The following is a 22358-nucleotide window of genomic DNA, read 5'->3' on the forward strand; positions in this document are numbered from 1 at the left end:
TGCAAATGTACAACGGGGTATGAAGGAAACCCATATCTAAATTGTTCTCTAGGATGTCAAGGTGAGTCCAGACCTCATGAATATATATAATCTCCTGTCAGCTCTTACAGATTGTATAATGCTGAATAAAGAATTTAGAATTTAGAACTTACAAAATAATTTAGAATTTAGAACTCTTTTATTTCAGTGGGAATCCACATCACCATATACATATACTGATATAAATGTGTATGAACGGAATCCACATCATATACATGTGCATGCACTATGAACGTATCTTTTTTTCGATAAGAAGGCATTTTTTTTTTATAAGAACGTATCTTGAAGATATGAAAGGAAGATATATAGACTTTTAGATAATTGACCTGAATCACGACTCTTTATTTTTGCATTGGGGCCTATAAAAGGAGAGCCATAGAGCAAGAAAAATCGTCTCCGGCCAGCAAAAACAGAAAGTAAATATTTATCAATAGCCATGGGGATTTGGGTGAATGGAATTCAGAATGCTAGTTCTCACAAAGCAACCCTTTTCCTTAATGGAAATACACAAGCTATGGACCCTGGAACATTTCATCAATTCAATGCTGTCACCAATTATAGCACATCTCCTTTTGAAGTAAATTTTCCAATACTGGGTATCAACAGGTCTTTTCAAGTCTTTGATGGTGGTTCTTGGAAACTTGTGATTTCTGAGACCTTCTCGGAGGGTAAACATGCTCTCAGTATTACCAGAAACTATGGTGAGTATAAGATTATTATCGAGGATCGTGGTCTTATTATAGAAGACATCTCTAAATATAAATGGGCTCTTGCATTAAACGGACAGTCCAAACTCTATTATAAGTTCTTTATTATAAATGAAGCTATGCATGCCCCAGAAGCAAGTCACCATATCGTGAAGCGGAAGTAAAACACTAAAACAGTAAAACCCCCATGCTATATTATGGATTTTAATTTGGGCTTTTTCTGCTTAGTTACCATATTTACTCATTAGGGTATCTCCGATGGGGTGTAAATTGTTTAAAGTATAAAATTGACATTTTAAATGTCAAAAATATATTTTCAATGGAGAGTGTAAATCCCAGGTGATAAGCTAATAGTTAATAGAGTGGGTGGGAAATTCTTCATCCGACTATTAGTTAATAAACATATCGGGTGTCACTTGAAGTAACGTCCCAACTAAAAAAAAATTCATACGGCACTTAAACTCACATCTGTTTTATTTATTTTTGAGAATTGTAATGTTTGCGGCAAAGACCGTCATTTATTGGTTGGGCCAGTTTTAAGTAACCTATGGACGTTACTCAAAATGACTTGCGTTTTATTTCTTTTTTAGTTAAACCACTTACGACGGACTTTAACTGTTATTTTTTCTAAGTTTTTTAATTTTACAAACTCTTAAGCTTTGTTGTATTGGATACCATTTTGGGTGTGGAAACTATTAGTGTGTAGTTGTGTACTGTGTAATAGAAGTCATAAAATCCTAGTAGCACCTATGTACTTTATGTAGTACTTATATGGAGGTGTATATATACACTTTCCATTGGAGATGCCTTTATTTGTGGTGGGCTTTTGGTTGGTGACCCATAACCCATTGTTGAGCCATGAAGGATGCACCCAAAAGAAAATAGCACGAAATAGGAAAAACCAACGTCTCCCCCTCTCCATCTCCTCCTACGGTTTTATTATTGGAGAATTGGAGTTATATTCAAAAAGTGTTTGTGGTATTGAAAGTCTTTTAATCTTCTTCTCTATATCATTCACTAGATATACGCTAAGGTTTTGGCGGAGTAGTGAATTGGGAGTTAATTCAAAGGGGTTTCACATATTTGGAGTAATTATAACATTTTTAATAGTGAAAGTTGAAAATCAGTAAATTTTTTTATCAAACTTAACACTAAATTATTCAAACACCAAACATCTTCAGTCCAGATTATTCTCACAATGCAAGTGTTTACATATTCACAATAACAAAAGGCGCACAGATTATTTATGTAGGAAACTAGCAATTTGTTCAGAATCCAGGCTGAAACAACTAACAAAATACTTAAAAATCTTCTCCTCTGCATAATACACAACTGGTTAAATAAGAAACATCGTTAGTTAGATGTTTGACACAAAGCCTGTATGAGCAAATACAACACATATTTCTTCCTTGATGAATAATATACTATACAAACGAAGCAAAACCTAAAACACAAATAGAACAAAATGTACAACCAAGCCTTAAGGACTAGTTGTAGGCTTGTAGCTGACAAGCTATTCTGAGACCTAGCTCCCTACATCTCTTACGTGCTGTTGTAGTTGAGAGCACAGGCTTGAAACTTGCGACAAAAGAAAACAGTGTTGGTCTCTTAATGTGGAGAACTGAGACCTTGTAGGAGGAACAGATCCTTTGAGGAGGACTTGTATCTGAGAACATAGCCTGGATGTTTCATCATGATTTCCGTAAGTTTCAGCAATCTGCTGAAACAATTCAAAGCTTTGGTTTTGGGGTGATGAAATTTGCCGTGCAGGTGTTATCGGAGGAACAAGGAAAGGATGTTGTAGCAGCTCAGGTATCCGCCACCTATCCTTTCTCTCCCATGCAAGACACTTCTTCATAAGATCAAGCAGCCATGGATTTGATACTGGTCCATAGATGATCTCATGGTTCCGATCTGTTATGACCTTGAACTTGGCCCAAAATGTTTTGTATTCTGAAAATGGGGTCCTTCCGTATACCATCTGGTAGAGTATGCAGCCAAGAGACCAAATATCAGACGGTCGGCCACATTTAATAGCATTTCCATCCGAGTCGCTTTCATTGCATAAGAATGCTTCAGGAGACATATAGCTTAATGTACCCACCTGCAGTTTAGATATTACTAAAAAAAATGAGATAGAACGCATTTTTGTGTTCTCATACAGTATCCTATCATCAGCTACGTGGAAACACAAGTTATTCTTTGTGTAATGAGATGTAAACAGAACCTGTGAGTCTCTTTGGATGTTGGTTGTATCACTCATTATAGCTTTGGCTATACCAAAATCGATCAACTTCAGTGACCCTTTCACAAGAAGGAAATTAGCCGGCTTCAAGTCTGAGTGAACAATACGCTCCTCATGAATCGTGTTTACAGCTTGTAGTATTTGCTGCAAAGAGAAAGCAAGTCCCTTTTACAGGCGAAAAGAACATTTGACTTGCAAACCGGTTATGGCTCACTGATCTACCATTTATGTGAGACTAATGCACCTCTGCAAATTGCCTATTATCACAGAGTAGATGCACCTCAGCCTCCTTTAGTTACTAGTTTTACATACTTTACACAAACATCATTTTGTTGGTACTAATTGTAAGTATCATGCAGAATGTGACACACAATATAGTACTTAATACACAAACTGGCCAAATATAAAATTCGGTTGGCATCTGAAAAACAGTATCAGCTAAGATGCAGCTTCTTAAACCAGTTTCTATGCACCTGAATGATATCTGATGTTATCAACTTGCCAAGTCAATAGGTATAAAAATAAAATGTGAAGCAAATTAAATAAGAGTATTTGCAACCTATCAGTAAGAGAGAGGCCCGCATCAAAACTATACCGTGAGGTTATGTTATGCCACATGAATAATGGAAAACATGATTGATCAATCCAATTGTGGTGAATAAATGGACACTATGAAGAAAATGCATAGTAGTCAGAAATTTTTAGGACCAGATTCTCAACAGTCCTCGAAGAACAATCCATTGCAAACACTTTAAACACCATAAAATAATGTCAAAATGTGCCGACCAATGTATAAGGGCACGAGGCATTTAACTAAAAGGCAATTTGATGTGGACATAGTAGTCTTGGTCAAGCCCATGGGTGCATGTGATAGGCATCCCCTTTATTTTAATTGTTTTGTTTTATTTTAATTATTTGTTGCTAAGGTCATATTAGTAATTTTCTTTGGTTAGCAGAGAAAACCCTAGGTATAAATAAGGGCTTGTAAATTGTAATTCAGTATAGATGGATAGTTTATGTTTAAGAGTTTATGAGAGATTAGAAATAAAAGAACAACCTTTAAGGTTTTTGAATATTTTCTATAAAGTGTGGATTTTAATTAATTGTTGCTTCTGCCAATTGTTACTCTACATTACAATTACTTCCTAAGTCCTAATATTAAACAAGCTCTATAAATTTTTCCGGAAGTTGACATGAGTGAACAAGTCAAGAGAGCTTCTCATTTCATCATATTCAGCAATGTCTCAGTAAAAGGAATAAAATGGCACTGCTTATGCTGCTGTTGTTCAAGTGCTTAAGTCAAGGGAATGCAAATTTAAATACAAGCAACTACTTATAATCATCAATTAGTTAATGTCACACAGATCCGCAAGACTACTTAGAAACACGACTTAAGAAAAAGGTTTAGATAAAGACCTGCCAATAGAATCGAAGCCAGTTTTCATCCATAGTCCAATTAGGGCTATCTTGTTCTTTCCACTTCTGCGACAGCATATGAGCCAAATCGATTTCGCCATATTCAAGTACCATGTAGATATATCCATCATCCCTAATTCTACCATTCTTAATATTCATGGCACCATTCATTACTTCTTCAAGCAGAGTTTTGTCCGTCACCTAAGTAGAAAAGGTGCAAGGTTAATATGAGAGCAGGGACCTTATAATCATCATGCATGTCACACATAGATGACATCCTAGCCTTCTTACTTGCCTTGTTTACACAACAAAGTATAACGGTATAACCACTAGTTGAATATACTTCTTAGTTGCCTTGTTCGTGTCCAAGTGATGCAAGGTATTATGAAGGCTGACACCCTAGTCAGAGCAATATTTATCTCCCATTTTAGAACTTGAAAGCAACAGTTTTGCTCACTTAAAATGTGCAATGGTAGCAAATCTATAACTATTCTAACAGCACATATGAATGACAATTATAATACAAAATGATTAAATAAGTACCAAATGAAAAAAGATAATAAAACTGTTCACGGATAGAAATGATTGTACCTCAAAGTCTATTAGTTGGATGATATTGCTCTTCCCCTTTAGCTTGTTTAGATACCCAATCTCCTGGCAAAACCCATAGGCAGTAGAATAATCGCGACCTTTAAGCTTGATCCTTTTTAGGGCATAAATGGTACAATCCGATGATATGACCTTGTAAACCTCACTACTTCCCCCACTACCAATTTTTCCAAGCTTTTGATAGAGCTTCCCGTTAACTTTAACAAATACATCTGGGTCGTAACTCTTCTTACGAGGACCTGATACCCCTTTGCTACTTGCAGTCTTTTCTTGTTTGTCAGATTTAGACGGTTCTGCTTGTACGTTTGTGAACGAACCTTTTGTCATTGGAGCCTGAGATTGTACATCAGTAACATCACCGAGATGTCCTTTCTCTTTAGTTGACTTATCTTCAAGAGCAGAAGAACTTTTTGCATTATCAACAAGTCCATCTACTAACCTATTAATTTCCTTTGAAGCAAAATGTTTCTGTCCATTTGACTCTCTGTGATCTTTTACTCCTACTGGGGTTTCTAGAGACGAGATAGACATTTGGGTTGGAGCAGCCGAAGAGTCGGCTAACATCCCACTGGTGCACTGATAGGTGGGATACAAGAGTTGTGGTTGATTTCCTCGTGACATAGGTTGAGGGTTCACATTTGGCTCTTCCAGGGGTTCCATCTCCATATGAGAATTGCCATCTTGGCACGGTCGCGGACTATAGGTTGTAGAATTCAACAAGGGAGCAGACTTGGAATGGACTGAGAAAGTAGTCCTGCATGACGAACCCAGAGCCGAAGACTGGGTCATGGGATGATTATTTTCCGTCCCTAAAAACGAACTCTGCATTAACATGCTTCTCTTTGCTAACAGAGAAGAAATCCCCCCATCTGACCTCAAACTGATGTCAGACACTTCCACTTGCTGAGGATCCCGCTGTTTCCTATCATGATTGTGGACAGCTGGCGCCTCAACCAAATTGCTTGCATCCCAATCCATCTCTGTCAATGCAAGAGAACTCATATGAGATGATATTAACTCCGTTCCAGTGGCCATTTGCTCATCGGCCCCTGCATAAACAGAAAAAAAGAAATAGATGGCAAAAAAATTCGCAGCCCAAGCTGCATAATGAAGCATTTAAAACAGAATGTATACTTACTCTGGGATAACACATGATCACCCAATGAAAACTGAACTTTCTTCTGACAATCACGGACAGAAATGGGCTTATATACAACATGTGAAGATGAACCGACATTATCACCTTTACATTCAGAAACAGATTTACTTTCAACTTTTTGCACACCAAAGGGGTTTGCATTTTCAGTATACGCCTTTGTTATGGTTTCAGTATCGGAAGGTTGAGTGACTGACAAACCTTCAGCAGTTTCACCACTCCTCCGTTCAAAACATACTTGCCCTGGGGTCGCTTCTTGCGACTTCTGGGAACCTACTTCAACACTAGAATTACAAGCAACAGAAATTCGAGATGGTTCTCTTTGTGGAAGCAAAACTCTCCTTGGTCTCATATTACTAAGCTGCATTGTACCTGGTAAAATTCCCCATAGCACAAGTTACCCAACTTTAGTTAATCATTCAACTCAAATGAAAATAATTGGGCAGTAACCAAATGTGTCAAATATGTAAATGAAAAAGTGTAATAATGCAGTACAACTGTTTGATAAAATTCCCAAGAGAGAAGTGGAAATATACCGAGTGGTCTGTGACGTTTGAAAGCTGCTTGAACATGCTGAAACAAATCAGGACGAGAATTTGATGATGATGATGATGATGATGATGATGAAGATGTGAGCGGAAGGTGGTTGTGGTTAACCTCCTCCTCCTCCTCCTCCTCTTCTTCTTCCATGATGACTAAATCCCAAATGCATTTCTAATTTCCAATATTAGGAAAAAAAAATCCCACTAATTATTAGGAAATTTTATTAGGTTTTCACCATAGAATAATCAGTAAAGAGAATTTTTTTGTGATGTAATGAGAGGCGGAAAGAGAGAGAATTCAAACTGGTTAAACTCTCTAAGATACCTTTGGAATTTCGACTACCGAAATCTTGGAATTTTGGTGCAAAGAATTGGGCTTGAGGGCCCAATGTATCAATATTTGGTCCCGATCTCTTTATTAATTAACCATTTAAAGCCCATAAGAGCAAGTCCAATGGGTGGTTATATGGACTGTTAAAAGCAAATATAGCACTCCAACCACAAAAATGTCATTCCAATGGGGCTGTTAAAAGGGTCTTAAATTTTGAAAGAGTAAAAAACCCAGCCAAAGTTAAGACCTTCGCTAGTAGCTACTATAATAAGTTCGGGAGACGGACGACATAGTTTCTATCATCCATGTGTTAAATTTCGACGGACGGCACAGTGAAGTCCGTCCAAAAAAATTTCAAAAAATAATAGACGGACAGCATAAACTATGTCGTCCGTATCATTTAGGACTTCAAAACAGAAAACACAATTGGATTGGTTTTTTTTATTTTGGAGAGCCAAATTTAGCTGGGTAAACTAAAAGGCCTATGTGGCAGTTATGTGACACTTTTAGCAGCCCAATTTAAGAGCTCTCTATTGGACTTGCTCTAAAAGGCTCCTAAATTTGGAAGGAGACATAAACCTAGCCAAAATTAAGACTTTCGTTTGCAGCTACTATAATAAGTTTCAGGAGACGGAGACACAGTTTCTGCCGTCCGTGTGTTAAATTTTGATAGACGGCAAAAACTATGTCGTCTGTCTAAAAAAAATCAACTTAAATTTGCAACTAATGGACGGATGGCATAAACTATGCAATACGTATCTCTTTAGCACCTCATTTTCATCCCTCTATTGGAACAATTTTTCTGTTTAGCTGCTTTCAAATTTGACTCTTCTATTTAGCTGACGTGGTGCCCTTTAGCAGCTCATTTTGACAGCTCTCCATTGGACTTGCTCTAAGGAAAGAATTGTAAGTCGGTATAGGAGCACGAGTTAAATGTGCAGGTACCGGATTGACGGTGAACCATTCATTAATCAGTACTTGGAAGTTGAAACTAGCAAACGTAAATAATTTGTGTTTAGGAAATCGATTAAAACTAGTAGGTGCGAAACATCCAAAGCCCACCGTCCACATTCTCCCAAGTCCCCCAACCATGTGAATTGAATGAAAACTTTGGTACAAAGATATTTTGTAAGTTTGGTAGTAGTCATGGACCGTTATGATAATAATCTCCAACGTGTCTTTTATCAACTAGTATCCTCGTTAGCACTTATTTGACCAAAAAACAAAAAGAGTTGAGAAAATGAGCTATATCCTCAAAACCTCAATTATTTTAGCTCACCTTTTATAACTACCTTCTCTGCAACTGAAACTGAAACTAAAACTAAAACAACAAGTTAACAGAAATGAGCTTCGACTTCATACTTACACGTCCAAGATTATCTCAAGTACCAACCTTTACACTTGCACCATTAACATATACAGATTCTGTCAACTTTAAGTTTGGTGCAACTACTTGTCCACAAAAGCATAGACTTCGTTTTAAAGTCTTGGCTCAATCTCTTGGTGACAAGTGGAAGTTGAAAGACATTGATGCAAGTAAGTTGTGCTTTCTTACTAACTAGTTTTCAGTTTGTAGAACTATATTGCCAAGTGCCCATGTGTAATAACTTGTGTAGATTGTAGATTGTTTAGCTGAAGGCTGAAGCCCATGATTGTTTTGACAGATTCAGTTCAAGAGAGATTGAGCTTGTGGCTGTTAAAGACACAAAACTTTTTGAGTGATGTGACTGCTCCACTGGTAAAGCAAGCTCAGGAGAGGATGCCGGATGTCGAGAATTCGTTGGATACTAAAGAAATGGAAGAATTGTTTCTTACTGAACAGACGATTAGTAGTAGAACACCGCGTGGCACTCTTTCTTTAGCTGCTATCGTTTCTATTGAGCAATTCAGCAGGTAAAATAACTCATTTCTCATTGCCAGTGAAGTGGTATTTCTGATTTAGAGTGCACTTTATGTGGCAAAGACTTATGTTTATGCGTGTTGGAAAATTCAGAATACTGGACTGATCCTTAAATCATGCTAATTTTGGTTCTCTGCATTATTTACAATTGGAGATGTAACATGCAGGTTGAATGGATTGACGGGGCGGAAAATGCAAAAGATAGTTGGAACACTTGTTCCCGAACCTGCATGTAGTGATGCCCGCAACTTGGTGGAGTATTGCTGCTTTAGGTTCTTGTCAAGAGACAGTTCTCACATTCATCCTTGCTTAAAGGTTTGTGGACTTAAGGGAGCTGTGTATATTTTTCATTGTTGGTACTTGGTAACATTAAGATTACTTTTTCCCGTAAACACCTGATCAATCCACACTCTCCTTGTATACCTATTATCATAAGTCGTGTACAGTAGCCAATTTTATGTTGCCATTTCAAGTTTTTACTTTTGCTTATTGAACAATGCCTATGTACTAAATTTGATTTATTTTGCAGGAACCTGCATTTCGAAGGCTTATTTTCATAACCATGCTTGGATGGCAACATCCTTACAGCGAAGTAACGGATTCAGATGCAAATATGTCACATAATTCCTTAATGGTTTGCTTTTCCACATGCTATATATACTTGTAAATTCTCTGCCCATCACTAAGTAATCATTTTGCTATTATTTACTTCAGAAAACCCGTCGAAGTTTATAATTAGTCTGAAATTTTTCTTCGATGAAACCAAACATTGGTGTGTTGATATACATGTTCACAGAATTAGTATAGCTGGATAAGATAGCTGAGATTTAGACAAATGCAATTGCAGAAGAGTATATCCATGAAACTTAGCAATAGTTCTGATATAGGAATGAGCTCTTCCTATATATTGCAAATCTGCAATGAAATCAACTACCATTGAGAAGATCTATTTAAATAAAAAAATGTGTGAGTAGGATCTACTATTGTGATGTGAAAACTTTAAAAAAATTGAAAAAAATAAAATGTTATCTTACAGGGAAAAGGACTAAAAATAATATTTGAAATAAGGGAGAAACTGATAAAAAGTAATTGAAGCAAAAGAAGAGGAAGGTGATGAGTAGTAAGAAAGCAACAAAGAGAGGGAGCTATCTATGACATGTTGTAGTTTGATGCAATTTTTGTAACATCAGCTAATTCGTAATATTTGTTTTGTTTGTTCTTTTTTTATTGTATTAATTCTGTAAAAATCCTGTACGTTTTCACAACATTTCTTTTATTGATTAGAAAGAAAAAAAAAATGCTTGTAACTGAACAATGGCAAGTCTAACCTTTTTGTCCTTTCGTGCTTGATTTTATTTTTGAAGATGTTCGAAAATGATAAATTTGCTATCTAGAAAGATTTGTGTTACTTATGTGATTTAAAACCTGCAATTTAAGGACTTGAGGGATGTTTTCTGAGATAGTTTATATTTCACTGCTATTAAAGAGGAAGCTTGTAGGTGAAGAATCTTTTGTTCGTATTGCTCCTGCTGTTGCTGGTGTGGCTGATAGGTCAACAGCACATAATCTTTTCAAGGCACTTGCTGGAAATGAGAAAGGCATATCTCTAAAAGCATGGACAACATACATTGAAGAACTTCTCAAGTACTATTTCTTGCTTTTCCTAAATGTTGTAGATATGTGTATGATCTTTATCGTGAATGGATTTATTTACAAAGTGACATGAGACAAAAACTTTTGATTTATTTTCCTATTTTCTGTCGAAGCAGGAGACAAAATGATAGATAACCAAAAGGATCTGTCTCTATATTAGATTTATTTTTTTCGAACTATTCAAGGTAGCACAGTAGACAATGGTATTAAAGTTCAGTTCATCTCCTGGTTTATGTCATGCTTACCAGATATTTATTAATCATCTTTTGGATCCTTAAGTCAAAATAACCAAACATGTGGAAATAGAGTGTTTTTTGCCTTACCTTCCCCAAGTACAATTTATTATGCTACATTTGACGGAAACTGGATACTTTTTTCTAATCTTGAAATGAATATGAAACAATGTTGTCTTCATTTGTTTTACTAACTTTAGGAATATGTTTCAAGTGACAGGGATTTTCCACATGGTGCACCAATATACCTTATGTGCTGGCCTGTAGTGGTGATTTTGAATGTTGTTAGCTTACTTCTGACAATTTTGAATGACATAATTGGCTGTTCCCACTGATTTGACAAATTATAGTATCTAATTTCCGGTTTTAGACAATTGTTCTATCTGCTCAAATAAAGTTTGAATTGATAGTTGTTTTCCCAATGCTAACTGGTGAAATATACACAGTTAACACCGCACTAGAGACACTTGACCATAGCTCCCTTGTAGAAGCGATAAAGCTTGGTTTTCTCACCACTGATCTACGTAATGTTTTCTCTTAATTTTGTGAGGTATCAAAAATGACAATTAGAAAAGCTATAAAACTGGAATTAACAGGACCATAGAAACAGTTTATGCTTTTTATTTTCACTTGTAACATATTCTTATTTTATCAATACAAATAGCATTGTTGAATCTTAATACCTTGATTATTATTACTATCTTATATGCTTCGATGCTATTTATGTCCTTTGTAGGGTGCACAAAGGACGGAATTCGTATCAAACTCGAGAAAATCTCTTGCCATTTCCTGAACAAGTAATCTGCATAGGATCTAGTAATAAGAGACCAGTTCTGAAATGGAAGGATAACATGGCTTGGCCTGGAAAACTTACTTTGACAGATAAAGCACTCTATTTTGAGGTATGCACACCTTGATGCAATTTGAATATTTCATAAAACAACTTTCATATGAAATTATCTTGTAATCTAACAAAGATCAACTTTTACTGGTTATATGCTTTACTACATGCTAAGCAACTACGCATTCCTTCACTCCAAAATATAATATAATGTTGACTACTACAGTAAAATTGGTTCTGTATCTTTCCATGATAGTCTGAAGTTCTTGTTGATGCGTGCTTACCTTCTTTAACTCACTTTCAAATTGCAGGCGATCGGTTTTACAAATCAGAAAAAAACGATAAGATTAGATCTCACGAGGCATGGTTCTTGGGTGGAGAAGGCAAGAGTTGGACCTTTAGGATCTGCATTTTTTGACTCCGCAGTGTCTATTTCCTCGGATTCGCAGTATGTTTCCTTTTGTAGATATGAATTAATATTCCGCATATATCATGGATCTTAAATTTCTTTTGTTATCAGGACTGATACTTGGTTGCTGGAATTTGTTGACTTTGGTGGTGAAATGCGACGAGATGTATGGCATGCTTTTATTAGTGAAGTTATATCATTACACAAGTTTATACGAGAATATGGACCAAAAGATGGTGATCAATCAGTACCCTTCGTATATGGAGCTCACAGAGGGAAGGAAAAAGTTATTAAGAGTGCTATAAACGGCATCACTAGATTGCAGGCTCTTCAATATATCCGAAGGTTGTTGGAGGATCCTATCAAACTTGTACAATTCTCTTACTTGCAGAATGCGCCTTTTGGAGATATTGTTTGCCAGGCCCTGGCTGTGAACTTTTGGGGTGGTCCATTGGTGACAAAAATGAAAGAAAGAGACCACTTACCATCTGAAGCCGTACTTCCATCTGATGACGTTTCTGGGAGTAGCATTCATGTGTTTGATATAGATGGAAGTGTGTACTTGAGGAATTGGATGAGCTCTCCATCATGGACAACTGCTTCCTCAGCTTCCTTCTGGAAGAACTCTTCAGTAAGACAAGGAGTAGTTTTGAGTAAAAATCATGTTGTGTCTGGCACAACTATTTTAGAGAGGGCAGTAGAAATGTGCAAAGAGAAAAGTCAGGTTGTTGAGAAAACACAGGCCACAATTGATGCTGCAATGATTAAAGGAATCCCAAGTAACATTGACCTGTTCAAGGTATGCTGACTTCCTCAAAAGTGTTTATTAATACGTACTGATGTACGAACTAGAACATGTTACTGTATAATTATGTAGGTAAAAATGCCAAAAATTCCATAACTTAGCTTTCTAGTTTTAAGGATCTGAGTTCTTTAATTTATGTACCGGATGAAACAGAAGCTAATAACAACTTCTATTAGTGACCTAATAGAACAGCCAAACAGGAAATTGTGTATTTTCCTTAAATCTCCAACAACCTATGCGTCTATCTGTAGTTGCAATTAAGATTATATGAATCTTTTATGTGAACGTATTTGAAGAGGTTGTTTGTACTTTTCCAAAATAGACATGTTTGCTAACACCTTCTTAATGAAAAATTTAGAGACCTACAAGGATAATAATGCCTTAATACTAGCAGAGTTTCATCTTTGATACCTTGTGTACTGTTGACCAGTTAACGTTTAAAAGTTAATGAACTTGTCTCAGATCCCAAATTTACTTAATCTTGTAGTTTGAGAGAAGCTAAGAAACTCGAGTAGCGAGTGACACTAAGAGCCTAAGACCATCACATTCAAGCCTCATTCTAGCTTCTATCTTCATTATTTTATCCTGCTTCTATGTGCCTAAAATGCATCAGCACATTCTGTGCACTAAAATTTTGTCTTCCTGAGGTTCAATGAATTCAATAAGATTTATCAATTAACATTTTAGTAAATGTTGTTGCAGTTGCAGCTATATTACTTCAGGTGTTGTGTTTTTTTACTTGTTATTGTTAGTTTAAAATGCCCCTTCTTTTCCTTGTATACAGGAACTGTTGCTCCCTTTGACCATCATAGCCAAGAACTTTGATAAACTTAGGCGCTGGGAGAAGCCGCATGTGACTGCTTCTTTTCTTGCTTTTGTGTACAGTATTATTTTTAGGTAAGTTCAATGAGCTTCACTGTTTGACTTTGTTGTGGTTGTGTGTGTTTCTCCCTTTGACATACATTGTTGTGCCTCCAGTCAACTAGAGCTTTTGGTAGTAAAATGGTTCTTAACAAAGATAAACTTGTTATCTTAGAAACCACATGTCCACATCCAGAAAAATGAATTGATGTTGGCAATGTTGATGCCAGAAAAGTACCTGTAGTTGAAATTTTATTTCTGAATCTGTTATATTTCGTCTTTTGGGCAATTTATATTTTGAGACAAATTTTCAAACCAATTGACAACTTCACTTGTTCTGCCTATAGTCTAACTTCTTTGTATCCGTATGGTGTTTCTGTTTGTTTTTATGCATAAAGCCACTCCTGAACTTTACCTATGAGAATAAGTTTTATTTTGTTTCCCTACTTTTAACAGAACTTAATCTTCTTACTCACATTGGCATTCCTTTTTGTCAGAAACATGCTGTCATATGTATTCCCTGTGATGTTCGTGATTACTGCGGCATCTATGCTATTGCTGAAGAGTCTTAAAAAACAGGGTCGTCTTGGTAGATCTTTCGGAATTATTACAATTCGCGACCAGCCTCCTTCGAACACAATCCAAAAGATTTTAGCTCTTAAGGAAGCCATGCTTGACTTGGAAAACTTTCTCCAGAAATTGAATATTACTTTGCTCAAAGTCCGTGCAATTCTTCTATCAGGTCAACCTCAGGTATTTCAGCATTCTTTATTATTCAAAATCTCGCATACTATAATAGGTCAAATATTTCAAATACCACTAACTAGGGCACCAATCAAAAAAAAAACTAGGGCATAAAAACTAGTCATACTCGTTGCATTTTTATATAATTGAAACATGATTCATCGGGGAGGGGAATCACTTGAAAGATTCACGGGTTTCGAAATAATGCTATTTTACACTTTAAATTACAGCTTCAATCTTCAGGATATTTAGTTTGTAAGTTTAGATGGTAATATTATCATTCCTCCTTGCAGATAACGACTGAGGTTGCTGTGGTACTATTATTATCCGCTGCCATTCTCCTTGTGGTTCCATTCAAATTCATATTTGCCATTCTCCTCCTTGATTTGTTCACCGAGGAGGTCGAGTTTCGGAAGGAAATGAGGATGAAGTTCATTAACTTGTTAAAGGAACGTTGGAACACTGTTCCTGCAGCACCAGTTGTGGTGTTACCATTCGAGAGTAGAGAAATGAGGTCAAAGAATCCATCTAATGGCCAAGTGAAGTCAGAAAGAGCACAGGGTATTGGAAAGCCTAGAGAGAAAAAATAGTAAGATATTTGTAACATATATTCATGTACAGTGTTTATAAGAAATGAAAAGGAATGTTTCTAATCAATCTTGAACATTTTAACCATTTAGTTCAGGCAATTCTTCTACAGGGGACTGCTAACTTCTTCCTGTATTCTGATGCTTACACTCTTCCTTTCTACTGACAACATTTACTTAACTTTCCCTTGGAGGAGCCAATGTGCACTGTGCTTTGCAGCTCTAAGTTTCCTGTTTAGATGTGGATAGAGGCAATACGTTTGGGCTTTTTCGAAATATTTCCATATTTATAGATTGTTATGCAGGTCTTTTACAAAGGTTGTGGGAATATGACGTACAAGGGCATCCTCCTTTTGTAGTTTCTTAAGAAGCTACTGACTTGAACTAAAAACCCTATAAGAAATGTTCGCATGGGTAGATGTAGGTCCATAATCATGTAATGACGTACATAGAGTAGCAACTAGAAGAAATCTAGAACTTCAATGCCTCAATTCAATTGATTAGCAGGAAAAAAAAACAAACGTTACAATGTCACTCTGCTAAAAAGAATGATATACTAGGAGCCCTCCGTTAAAAAGAACATTCAGAAGACTGCAATCCGACTTGTCAAAATCTGCTGGACCTGATAACTGCCTATACAACAAAGGTTTAATCACCTTTGCATAGCAGGTTCCACAGTGGTAAGAATGAAAAAAAAACACACACACAAATCAACCACAACAACTAAATTACAGATGACTGCACAACTTGAGAGTTCCTAAAGTGGTTGGTGTCTCGGTGTTTATATCACAATCTTAAGCTGCTCTTCAAAGGTGGTATGCTGGTAATATGGGTTGAACCAACTGTTGAATTAGGTGGCCCTTGGAGACACCTGCATTCTCGAGATGGATACATATAGACGGGAAAATCTCTGTTAGCCTTCCTGACTTTTGGAATCTTTATCCCATCACGGTCACTTTCAACACGCATTTTTCCCATATGCCTTTTGAAAGTTTCCCAACTGTGTAATAGAACAGATAATTTTACAAAGTGGCCGATGTGAAAATGCATGATATACGTAACATGATAAAGGAACTCATAATATGACCTGATACTTGCATCCTGCAATAGAAGAACTAGCTTCCGTTTGTCAGGCTTGATGGTCTTGGCGTGTCCATATAGAAACCGCCTGTGGCCTATAAGAAAATGTGGGAAATTTCCACCTTGGGTCGTTACAAAAACTTCGCTAAACAAGCATACGGTGTAGTCCAAAGATGCCAATCTCGAAGAATAGCCCTGCGGAACAAAAAAATGTTGAGTTTAAAAGATGATAGCAAATGTAATGGTTTAAAGGAACCAAGAAAATTACCTGAAAAGAAGCAAGCTCATCTGGAGTTAAGAGAGACTCCTTCGTTTGAACCAAAGGAAACATCTTAAGTAGAGGAGCTATATTCCTTTTCTCCTGGTATATCTTTCCAGATGCCAGATAAACTGATGTGTTATTATCAAAACCCATGCCCCTTAGCATCATTCCCACCTATGCTGACAAGGAAATGTAATAGAAACTAGAGTTATGATCCATTATGAAGGATGAAGCTACAAAAGGAGAAGTACAGCAGTGCGTCCCAATGTGTATCATGTGCCTCAGCTTCTTTGTAACTGAAAAATATGGTAGTTGGTGATTTGTGCAAAACAATCAAATCTATCTAGGTTCTCCTATCCTACAAAACCAATCCTATATGTTTCTATATTGGATACAGATCGGCTGTACTACGGAATTGGGTTGCAGTCCTTCCCACTGTGCATTTCCAATGGTAGAAAGGAACTGAACCTAGTTCTTTAAGTGTATTTAAGAAAGTATCTAAGTTCCAGCTCTGACAGAGAGGGTTGCAACTTGCAACCGACTCCCTGGTATATGTGATCTCATAAAATTACTATCCATCTTCGCACATTACTTCATTGCCGAATTCTTGAGACATGCAAACTAAGTCAGTTACCAAGCAAACCATGGTGGTGATACATGAGAAACTATCACCAACCACAATTCCTTTCCTGAAAATTCAAATAGAAAACCCTTCAGAGACCACAATTTCTATCATTCCGTTCTTTAGTTACCTCCAAAGGAGTCAGTGGGCACTTTCCACTAATTCGATTCATGCCAGGCTTAATGATGTAGGTTTTACGTTTAAACTTGTCTCCCCATCCTTTTTCACGAGCAGAATCCATTTCGAACTTTTCCATCTTTCCTCCATCATAGATACAGCACGAAAAAGCCACCATATCCTGTAATATGAAGAACAATGGTCAATGAATTGATTAAGAAATATCATGACACTGCAGACTTGCACAACTCCAAAAACTATCAGCGGATCAAGATCTAGACTGTACCTCTTCGAAACGAAGGTGGACGGACACATATTTCCCAGCAGTCTTAGAGCTCTTCTCTACCATTCGATCAACTAATCTTTTCGCAAGTGTTGCAATGGGATTGGAGAATCGCAATGCTCTATAATTGGTCAAGCATCTAAGGAATTGCATATTAGGTGGAACTTCCATCGCCAATCTGTTTGCAAAGGGAGCTATACGAATGACCCTGCACAAATAAAAACAAAAACGAACCTGTGAAGTAGATATTGCAAAACTTTAGAAACCCGTAGAGAAGATTACTTGACATATGCAGAAAGGGGGTGGTTGTGGGGGTCCTAAATTAGTGTAGATGTTGCTGCTATGTTGGATTATTCCCATGGAACTAGAGTCTACAGACTCGATCAAATACAACGAATAATAAAAGGTTCACTAATTAAGGGGGTGGGAATCAGCTAGGGACTAAGTCAAAGCAAGCTACAGACCCAGTGGGTGGAAGTATACAGCCCACCTGGAGAACTAAGGCCCTCGTAGAAAAGGCAAAGCATTTGCAACAACTTTTCATCTACCCAGTATAAAGTGCATCTTCAAAGAATCTAACCGACACTAGACCTTCTAGCTAGAAAATGTGAATCACAGGACACATGACCCTGTCACCTGTTTTGTAACTCTGCAAGAGGACTTCAACACTATCATTACTCAAGCTGGCACTACCACAATATGTATCTTTGAATTGAGCATTTTTTCAATAAATCTGATAAGGGTCTGCCCAACCCAGCTTTTCTTGTCAGGAGAGAGAGAGAGAGAGAAGAAGAAGAAGATTAGAAAATCACATTGGTAACTTGTTGCATTGATCCATCTCTGCAGACCAACTACTATGTTACAAGTCATTATCACATGTATAACCCCAAGGGGTATTCTTTTGTATTTTCCTCTATTCTTTTGTATTTTTCTTCATATCAAGTGACCATTTTGTACAGGCTTGCTTGTTAAATGCAAGACATGTCAAATGGTGTGACGATGGCATTTTAAACAACTCCTCCAGGGCTTTAATGCTTATTTCTATTATACTTGCCCAAATTCATGGAAAGATATCATAGCATTTTAATGCAAACCTTTAGACTCAAAGTTAACATATACACTCGATCATAAGAGGAGATGGCTTTAAAGAATCCATACCCTTGCTCCTGCAAAATGGGGCGAACTTCTCGCAAATAATAACTGGCTGGGGCCCAACCTCTGATGTCGACGTTTAGTATGTTACTCATGTTATAACTGTATCTTCCCATCAAATCCTCAGGTAGATTCTTGACCACAGTCACATAGCCCTCGAGTGTACTTATAAAGTGATTCTCATCATAAATGTCTCCGAACCCACTGGAAAGAGAGAGACAATATACAGCAAACGGTTAATACTTCTAGGTTACATAACAGAAAGAATCAAGGACTAAAGTCTAATTCATAACGTTATTGTGAGTTGGTTGATTAAATAAGTGTTCATTCACTTATTACATTTTTTCTTCTTTATTTTTCTCGGTAATTACTTTATTGTAAAGTATGGCTTTCAAATTTAACGGAAAATGAGGTGCAGAAAAATTTAACCCTTCAACCCCATAATACTCGCAACAAAGAAGTTTCTAATGTGGCCGATTGACTACATGCTTACTAACAATTCCAATTCATAGGTGCTCATTGCATTTCAAAAACCCACAAAAAATCATACAATCTTATCCTAAGGTCATGACTCATGAGGACATGACGATGATTGAAGAAACAACACGGTGGTTTACTTGCCTTGGGTCCTTCCAAATGTTGTGGAAAGTCAATTGAGGAATGACAAGTATAGCATTCAAAAGCCACGCAACAGCTACTGCATTGCAGATCTGCGAGACCAGTGTAGCATTCAAGTATAACAAATTTGAAAAGAAAACAATATAGAAACTATATTACACAGTCGAATTCCAGTCCAAATTCATCACTTTGGAAGCTTGGATATGTGTGTGAGAGCAAAACCATCATTATTGTTTTTTCTTGAAGTTCAGACTTACAGAATATGGTGTAAAGTAGACAACTAGAATGAGAAGGTTTCATAATTTATATATATATTGCAGGGTAGATATCCATGGTGGAAAGATCCACAAAAAATCAAGTCGAAAATAAATTTGTAGAGTGAGATATAGGCCATTGTATAAACTGTTGTATAAAAAGTGTTGTATATGTCCCTCCCCATACATATATACATATATATATATGGATTTTGCTACATTAACATCTTGTTTAGTTATTTTGACATCAAAAACTTAAAAGTTGACTTCCACATTGAACTAAGGGTTGATTTTTGGTAGATAAGATCTCCTTACCATGGATAGCATCTCCACCAAAACTCGTCTCAATTGGATATATCTAGCCTTATCAAAAAGAGTGCTAAAATGATAGACCGTTAGATAAATATCGAACTTGAACACAACTTTTGACAAGGTTAGGCATGTTCAAATGCGCTAATATTTTGTAGAGATGATATCCATTGTATGGAGAACATATTCACAAAAAATCAGCCCTTGGTTCATTGTGTAGGTTGTGGATGTCAAAATAAGAAGTCAAGGTAGCCAGCCCCTATACATATATGAAGGCTTGAATATGAGACTAGGATAGGCCTTCGCAAGAGCCTGACAGGGGGGGGGGCGAAACATTGTGTTACTCCACTCAAAAGAAGTACGAGCTAACAATATTTCGTGATTCATTCAATGAGTTGAATAAAAATATGAGGATTAAATGTACATACCGAAGAACGTTGTTGATTAAGGCCTCCATTCGCTTCAACAATCAAGTAACCACTTGGCTCGGAAAACCCTGAAACACAATGGAAGAGTTCACTATCGTCAAAACCACGCTATGAATTTCTTTATTACGTAAATAAACCTTGCAGTTCAATCTCCCTACTCTAAGTATTGTCAATAAAAGGTATATGTTGTTTATCTTGACTTGAAAAATATGCTTATGATACGACAGTAACAAGAGTAGTAAAACCAACCACTAAGGTTTTGTAAGAAACTAACACAAAATGCAGTTAAAATATTAGATCATACCAGAGTGCTTCCCTGTTGTATTTGCACAAGGTTGCTGCTCTAATAGTCTTCTATTGTACCTCCATACAGAGGACATCTACAAAAGAAGCAACATATCTTTTCAGCACCATCACATATATACAGAAAACTAATGAAATGTGGATTTAGTCAAACCTTCACATAACTTTTATTGACAATATCATAATGTGGAACTTACAATATAAGATTCATTCTTTTCAGGTAAACCCGCCGAGTAACTACCATCAAACATTTGTTAACCCGCACAACCATTTCCATTTGAAGTATAAATACTGCATCTAATCCATACCCTCCCCATAATTTGAGAAAACACAACAGCCCAAATTCATAAAACTACTTAAGCTTCAAATATCAGTGGAGCAAAAAACCATTATAGCTCAATGAGTGCAAATCCTACAAGGCAATCCACTCCCACATTGGACAACATATAAATAAACAGACCATTATACCTCAAGTGCAGAAGCATTATCAGACTGAATTTGAGGCCAAAGCTTGTCGAAAACCTCGGGGCTCCGATAAACCGATCCAGGAAGAGGACTAGGATTCATAATAGGGAAAAATGCACCAAGACAAGTAAACAAAACAGAGATATAAAACAGAGGAATGATTAAAAAAAGTCTAAATTTTTTTCTTAAAAGAATGTTAGCTAAAAAACTAGTCTTTGTGGTTCCTTTAAATGACTTGGATCGTAGTCTACGATAAGAATGTTGACGTTTGAAAGAAGAATGAGTTTGTTTTGGTGAAGAAGAAGGTGAACTAGAAGCACTACTTTCACTACTGTAGCCATTATTAGTAGTGTTGTTATTTGGTAGTGTTATTTGAAGATGGGCCATTTTTGTTGTTTTCATGGTTGGAGAAGAAACAAGGCCATGCAACAGTGAAAGAAACACAGAGAGAGAGAGAGAGAGAGAGAGAGAGAGAGAAGGAATGTGAAGAGTTTTGAGTGTAACAGAGATTTTGGGAAAGACTCTTTGGGAAATGAGGAAGAGGCTCTTGATACTTGCTATATTTAGAGAATGAATGTATGTTTTATTATTTAATATATATATATAAATTGATTTACTCTACGTGTTTTTTGTTTTATTGAGAGTGATACTTGAAGTTGTGGGGGTCAGATGTCAGAAGGAGCCCCACATGGTTTAATGATTTTCTGCAATAATAGTACCATAAATTAGATCTAGGGGATCTAAGACACCTTCCAACTATTTTGTTGCTCACTTTTTGGAAAGGGTTGGTATTTTGAGTATTGGAATTTATGCATGCATTTAATTTAAAGGCCTGAGCTACACGGCCAAGATATAGACATATAGTGAGGTCAATAAATAAACAAACTCATGATCGTTATTGTTGTAATGTTCTTATTAGACCAAAGCAAGCAGTATCAATAAAAAACACAGAGTTTAGGTGAAGTTTTCTAAAACTACTTTGTTTGAAGCCAGCTGATCCCAAGTTGAGAAAAAGTATAGATGAGTGGAGTGGAGGGCAGAGGAACCAAAAAAGCACTTTAGTTCTCATCTCAAGGCAGAACCATCTCTTTTGGTATCTCAGTGATCATTGAATTTTACTTTTTGTATAAAAATAAAATATCCAAGTCCAATAGTCTCCTTTCTGTTGAGGTCCTCAAATTACCACTTTCATTCTTGGGTAGTACATATTTTTCCCTTTAAATATCGGCACTTATCGGTTATCATGCTGAGAAAGTGAGAAACAAACATTTAGAATATGGGCAATAGAATTACTTCATCGACTTCAAATTTTAATTTTCTGAGACAATCAGACAATGAAATGATCCCTCAGACAAAAAAAAATTGGCAATTTGTACATTTTCTAATT

General features: G+C 36.5%; 3 protein-coding genes and 1 long non-coding RNA gene across 8 annotated transcripts; 2 read left to right on the forward strand and 2 right to left on the reverse strand.

Moving 5' to 3' along the window:
- Positions 1-431: 431 nt before the first annotated feature.
- Positions 432-2915, forward strand: LOC147490909 (uncharacterized). The gene is made up of 2 exons (XR_015198452.1): positions 432-740; positions 2517-2915. It is a non-coding gene; the product is annotated as an uncharacterized LOC147490909 (long non-coding RNA).
- On the reverse strand, positions 2045-7000 carry PPK1 (putative protein kinase 1). Of its 4 annotated transcripts, none has more exons than XM_086565642.1 (6): positions 6709-7000; positions 6155-6544; positions 4999-5996; positions 4408-4608; positions 2974-3135; positions 2045-2850 (listed from the first exon to the last, which is right to left on the reverse strand). In XM_086565642.1, the coding sequence occupies exons 1-6, from the start codon at positions 6860-6862 to the stop codon at positions 2272-2274; spliced, it is 2484 nt and encodes an 827-aa protein (XP_086421768.1). In that variant the 5' UTR covers positions 6863-7000; the 3' UTR covers positions 2045-2271. The 4 variants fall into 4 exon arrangements, with proteins under 4 accessions (XP_086421768.1, XP_086421767.1, XP_086421766.1 ...); XM_086565641.1 differs by having other exon boundaries at positions 4999-6065; XM_086565640.1 differs by having other exon boundaries at positions 2045-3135.
- A 1263-nt stretch (positions 7001-8263) lies between these two features.
- Positions 8264-15148, forward strand: LOC147490911 (chromosome-partitioning protein, putative (DUF639)). Its single transcript, XM_086569348.1, has 11 exons — positions 8264-8581; positions 8710-8938; positions 9113-9260; positions 9475-9579; positions 10432-10589; positions 11568-11733; positions 11984-12120; positions 12193-12880; positions 13671-13783; positions 14245-14500; positions 14785-15148. Exons 1-11 carry the CDS (start codon positions 8389-8391, stop codon positions 15079-15081), a joined length of 2490 nt encoding a protein of 829 aa, XP_086425474.1. The 5' UTR covers positions 8264-8388; the 3' UTR covers positions 15082-15148.
- A 398-nt stretch (positions 15149-15546) lies between these two features.
- Positions 15547-21515, reverse strand: LOC147490912 (O-fucosyltransferase 10-like). 2 transcript variants are annotated; one of them, XM_086569350.1, is made up of 10 exons: positions 20975-21515; positions 20508-20583; positions 20204-20271; positions 19216-19304; positions 18601-18798; positions 17446-17650; positions 17173-17340; positions 16427-16594; positions 16166-16353; positions 15547-16078 (listed from the first exon to the last, which is right to left on the reverse strand). In XM_086569350.1, the coding sequence occupies exons 1-10, from the start codon at positions 21371-21373 to the stop codon at positions 15865-15867; spliced, it is 1773 nt and encodes a 590-aa protein (XP_086425476.1). In that variant the 5' UTR covers positions 21374-21515; the 3' UTR covers positions 15547-15864. The 2 variants fall into 2 exon arrangements, with proteins under 2 accessions (XP_086425476.1, XP_086425475.1); XM_086569349.1 differs by lacking the exon at positions 20975-21515 and adding an exon at positions 20704-20880.
- Positions 21516-22358: the final 843 nt, after the last annotated feature.

This window comes from Coptis chinensis, chromosome 6 (assembly GCF_015680905.1).
Source record: "Coptis chinensis isolate HL-2020 chromosome 6, ASM1568090v1, whole genome shotgun sequence".
In the NCBI taxonomy this organism is placed as follows: domain Eukaryota; kingdom Viridiplantae; phylum Streptophyta; class Magnoliopsida; order Ranunculales; family Ranunculaceae; genus Coptis; species Coptis chinensis.

What these genes read in the sequence shown, in the direction of transcription:
- PPK1 (XM_086565639.1), bottom strand. Translation starts at nt 6,862, where the DNA reads ATGGAAGAAGAAGAGGAGGAGGAGGAGGAGGAGGTTAACCACAACCAC. An exon ending in TGATCATGTGTTATCCCAGA is followed by an intron (nt 6,066 to 6,154) that starts GTAAGTATACAT and finishes CTGTTTATGCAG; the next exon opens with GGGCCGATGAGCAAATGGCC. An exon ending in GGCTTCGATTCTATTGGCAG is followed by an intron (nt 3,136 to 4,407) that starts GTCTTTATCTAA and finishes TTCTCTTTGCAG; the next exon opens with CAAATACTACAAGCTGTAAA.
- LOC147490911 (XM_086569348.1), top strand. Translation starts at nt 8,389, where the DNA reads ATGAGCTTCGACTTCATACTTACACGTCCAAGATTATCTCAAGTACCA. An exon ending in TCTATTGAGCAATTCAGCAG is followed by an intron (nt 8,939 to 9,112) that starts GTAAAATAACTC and finishes TGTAACATGCAG; the next exon opens with GTTGAATGGATTGACGGGGC. An exon ending in GTAACATTGACCTGTTCAAG is followed by an intron (nt 12,881 to 13,670) that starts GTATGCTGACTT and finishes CCTTGTATACAG; the next exon opens with GAACTGTTGCTCCCTTTGAC.
- LOC147490912 (XM_086569350.1), bottom strand. Translation starts at nt 21,373, where the DNA reads ATGAAAACAACAAAAATGGCCCATCTTCAAATAACACTACCAAATAAC. An exon ending in TCCACCTTCGTTTCGAAGAG is followed by an intron (nt 17,341 to 17,445) that starts GTACAGTCTAGA and finishes TTCATATTACAG; the next exon opens with GATATGGTGGCTTTTTCGTG. An exon ending in TTGCAGGATGCAAGTATCAG is followed by an intron (nt 16,079 to 16,165) that starts GTCATATTATGA and finishes TCTATTACACAG; the next exon opens with TTGGGAAACTTTCAAAAGGC.